At 42.2% G+C, this 4685-nt stretch overlaps 1 protein-coding gene across 1 annotated transcript in view; it reads right to left on the reverse strand.

The window, feature by feature from the left end:
- Window positions 1-1569, reverse strand: part of DNAJC15 (DnaJ heat shock protein family (Hsp40) member C15) — a 158661-nt gene extending 157092 nt beyond the window's left edge. Inside the window, exon 1 of the mRNA XM_007947827.2 lies at window positions 1465-1569. Coding sequence (XP_007946018.1) covers window positions 1465-1569 — 105 coding nt within the window. The remainder of the gene's footprint in view (window positions 1-1464) is intronic.
- Between the last annotated feature and the right edge of the window lie 3116 nt (window positions 1570-4685).

Raw genomic sequence — 4685 nt, forward strand, 5'->3', positions numbered from 1 at the left:
AAGGCACTTGACTGCTAACCAGAAAGAAGATATCACTCCTCAGAAGGAAGATGGGGCAATCTACTTCTGTAATGATACTGCCTCGGAAACCCAAGGAGGGGTTGCTATGAGTCAAGTCTGACTCCTCCACTTGTCAAGTCGGCAAACAACATCACTAGGGAAGTAGATTGACCAGCCTTTCTTCCAAGGAGTGGCTGGTGGGTGCTTACTATAAAATGAGTTGTTTATAAATATCCAGTCTCTGCTCTTAGAAAACTTAGAACACAACTGCAAAAAATGAGGTATCAAGATAAACGGTATCTTGATACAAGATAGTGTATATTAGTACACAAAGAGTATGGACAATAATTGCTATCATTTAAAGGTAAGCCATCACTGTGAACTGAAGTAGCATGGAATGTGGAATGAAAAAGGGATAAAACTGCCATCTGTTGCCAGACTTTCTCTACTTGCACAGCCTGACTGTTCAATCTGTCACTCTTCTGCCAAAAACTCAAAAGTGGTACCATGGTACCACTGCCCTTAGGATATCCCAAATACTCCAAATGATTCACCAGAGCTTCATATTCTTGTCTGTTTATGTTTTAGAACCACGCTGATCAGTAAGTAGCCACGAGTCACATGTGACTACTGAGCACTTGAAAGGAGTGTGCTTTAAGTGAAATTGAAATGTGATTTAAGTGTAAAATACACATCAAATTTCAAAGATTTCCTTTTAAAAAAAAAAGTCAAATATATCATTAATGTTTCTTATATTGATTACAAGTTGAACTGGCATTGTGGTTAAATAAAATGCATCACTGAAATTAATTCCACCTGATTTTTACTTTCTTAAATGCGACTACTAAAAATGTCTTTTGGACATTTACTTTTCCCAGTTGCATATTTCAATCAGAATACATTTCAACCCAAATATACCCCTTGCAATTTCCGACTGAGCCATGTTTCTTTGGCCTGCGATTTTTTTGATACTACTGCTGCCTGAAACATTTTTTCCTCTTTGGCTGAGTTAACTTCTACTCAATTCTTCACGTCTTAAGTGATACCACTTTCTTCAATAAGCCTCCCCCACCCCAGCACACCTCCTAAAGACAGGTCTGGGGTCCTTTCCTATGTGAGGAGAGAATTCGTCATAGCACTCATCATCTCTATCGACAATTGCCTATTATTTTCCTGTCTGTCTCCCGGTTAAGACTGGAAGCCCCTTAAAGAGGAAGGTACGCTCTGACCTGCTGTATCTTTCACACCTATCAGTCAACGTGGGGCAACAGAAGCTGAACGATGAATAATGGGGCAAACACAGTGAAAAAACGAAGGGCTTACAAAAGTTCGAGAGGTGAAGGGGGATTATGTGGAAAGACAGGGACTAGGCAGGGGCTGAGGAAGACAATCAGCTGGGCAGCCCAGGCTGTCAGGCTACGGCTTCCGGAACCAGAAAAAGGAGGAGCCGGCCGCAGGACTCACCAGTCCCTGGTCGATATCGGCGTCTGGCCTTTTGGCCGAGGGCGGAGAGTACTCGGCGTAGCGCAGCCCCTCGCCAACAGGGGTAACACCACCACCAGCAGCCATGACAATGTAGCCTAGAGAGACGCTCAGCGACGCGACGCCGCCTACGAGGCGGCCTCAGGGACAAACTAGTTAGGGCGAGTTCAACTCGCGGATTTAGCGAGCGCGGCATCCGCTATTTTGGTGAAGGGCAGGGTACCAGGACATCTTGTTCTCACCCCTACTCCGGACAGTTTGTCCCATTAAAGCGAAGGCTTATACCCGAGGCTTCTGGGACATGTAGGATTTTTGTTCGGTTTGTTTCAGATTGTTGTTGTTGTTACGTGCCACCGAGTCAGACGGACTCATAGGGACCCCTCCTTGGGGCGACCCCTCCTTGGGTTTCCGAGGCGGTATCACTACGGAAGTATGGAAGTAGATTACCCAACCTTCCTTCCCAGCAATGGCTGGTGGGTTTGAACTGCCAGTCTTCTGGTTAGCAGTCAAGTGCCATAGGCACTATGCTACCAGAGGGCTCTCAGAGTAGCCGGCGTGTAGAGAGGGCCTTGGTCATTTCTCAAAGTTTCTCTGGTGTTAACTGTCATCCAGTCCATTCAGACTCATAGCTACCCCATGTGACAGAGTAGAACTACCCCACTGGGTTTTCTTGGCTGTAATCTTTATGGGAGTAGATCGTCACCCACAGAGCAGTTTGGTGGGTTCAAACTGCCAACTTTTGGATTATTAGCCGCCAAAAACTTAATCTCAAGTCTAATGCTCGAGATGTCTGACTAGGAGAAGCTCAGAGAATCTAATTGTAGTGTCTGAGGGTGAAGTGCCTGAGTGTTCTTGACCTTTCCAGCCTTTCTTTTCACCCCCAACTACTGATCACACTCTCTCCACCCATAAGAGCAATAGATGGGACAGTTTGCTCTCTCCACCCTTGAGAGCAGTGCAAGAGGCAATTTGCTTAGTACTCCCTCACACCTCATATGAGTGGCTATATTTAAGATGAAATTACAGAGAACAAACTTACAAGCAAGTAAATAAATCTCACTCTCCAAATATGGTTTTGTACTGACTTGGATATAGAAACTGTCATTTTATTTTTATTTTTTTTAAGACAAGGCTTTGGAGCAAAACTTAACTAACAAACGAAGCCCGTTTAGTTTTTTCCAACATCTGTGCAAGGACGGTTGGACAATCTACTTCGGTAGTGATACCTCCTGGGAAAACCAAGGAGGGGTCCTTATGAGTTAGATCTGACTCCACGGCAGTGAGGTTGGTTTTTGGTTTTTGTACAAATTCTACAGCTCTTTTGTCCTTTTTATACCTGTGGCAAAAGTTAGTTACAATAAAATGAAAACTTGTGATTATTTTTTTTTTCTATTCCTGAATGAAAATTTTGTTGTTGTTGTTAGGTGCCATCGAGTCGTTTCTGACTCATAGCGACCCCATGCACAGCAGAACAAAACACCGCCGATCCCACACCAGCTCCATGATCCCTGCTGTACTTGAGCCCATCGTCACAGCCACCATGTCAATCCATCTCGTTGAAGGCCTTCCCCTTTTTCGTCGACCCTCCACCTTACTAAGCATGACATCCTTCTCCAGGGAATGATCCCCTCTGACAACATGACCAAAGTAGGTAAGGCAGAGTCTGGCCATCCTCACTTCCAAGGAGCATCTCAGCTACACTTCCTCCAGGACAGATCTGTTAGTTAGAAAAATTTTTAGTATCCACTAATTTCTTCATTTAGTTCATATTTTTTTTTAATATTTTGTTTTATTTTTGGTGAACATATACACAGCAAAACTGGCTACCATTCCACAGCTTCTAGACATAATAATCAAAGAGCTCTGGTGATGGAATGTTTAAGAAATTTGGCTGCTAAACTGAAGATCAGTGAGTAGTTCAAACCCACCATCTGCTCTGTGGAAGATGGAGCAGTCTCTATGACAGTGAGTTTTGTTTTTGGTTTAGACATCATAATCAGTGACAGTAGTTAAATTTTTCACATTGTGTCAACATTCGCCTTATTTCTGGTCTAGTTTCACTTCTATTTACTTAGTCTTCTTGCCCACCAACCTTCTTATCTATGCTTTAAAATAACTGTTGACCTTTTGATCTTATATGGATTTTTTTAAAAGTATTAATACTGAAGGGTGACAGTCTTTTCTCATTACTATAAACTGTTGTTTAGCTTTAAGAGGACTTCAGGGGATAGTTTCAATTTACGATTTGAGGAGCAACTCAGGGCCATAGTCTCAGGAAATCTTCTAGCCTCAATAGGTCCAGTAAGTCTGAATTGTTTAAGAATTTCAAGTTCTGTTTCACATTTCTATCCCTTTTAATCGGGATTCATCTATTGTTTTCCTGACCAGAATGTTCAGTAATGGTAACTGAGAGCTATCTAGTTGTAATTGCAAGGCGGAAGAGGCGGTGGTTCATGAAAAACTGCTAGGCCTATGGTCCAATTCCTTTTCTGATGCTTGAGTTTCCTCCTTTCTCTTTTATTCCAGACAAATAAAGACCAATAGTTATGTTTTAGACAACTGCCTATAAGTTTTGTGTTTTTTTTTTAATTTTTTTATGGTGATTTGAGTGGAAGTTTACAAAGCAAGTTCGTTTTCCATACAGCAGTTCATACACATGTTGTTTTATGACATTGTCTGCAGTTCCCCATAATGTAACAGCTCTCTTCCCACTTACTCCCGGTAGTTACCTCTTCCCTGTGTTCTTTGCTCCCATGTGCTCCCACCCTGAAACTGTCTCCCTGTGCAAATACTGCCATTCTGTTCTCCCATGATTGATCGCTCTAAGAAATGTATCTACCTGATGTAAATGTTCACCATATATCCACCTTTAAGGTTTTAAAACCCTAGACATTCTCACCATACAAGGAAGTGGAACATAAACTTTAGGAACTATACTATACCAATTGACTGGATTGTTTCATTAGGTCATGGCCCTAAGGCCTCAAACCAAGAGAATGAATCCCACAAAGTAATTGGTTATGTCTCATTAATACCATAGCCTCTGTAGCCTCTCTTCATTTTTTGGTTGTTGTTATTGTTGCAAAACCATACACAGCCTAGCATTTGCCCATTCATTCCTTTTTCCTATGTACAGCTTATTGACATCAGTTATATCAATCATGTTGTGCAAACTTCACCCATATTCATTGCCACCTTTCCCA

The sequence above is a fragment of the Orycteropus afer genome, unplaced genomic scaffold, assembly GCF_000298275.1.
Source record: "Orycteropus afer afer isolate SDZICR_OR568_19922 unplaced genomic scaffold, OryAfe1.0 scaffold00194, whole genome shotgun sequence".
In the NCBI taxonomy this organism is placed as follows: domain Eukaryota; kingdom Metazoa; phylum Chordata; class Mammalia; order Tubulidentata; family Orycteropodidae; genus Orycteropus; species Orycteropus afer.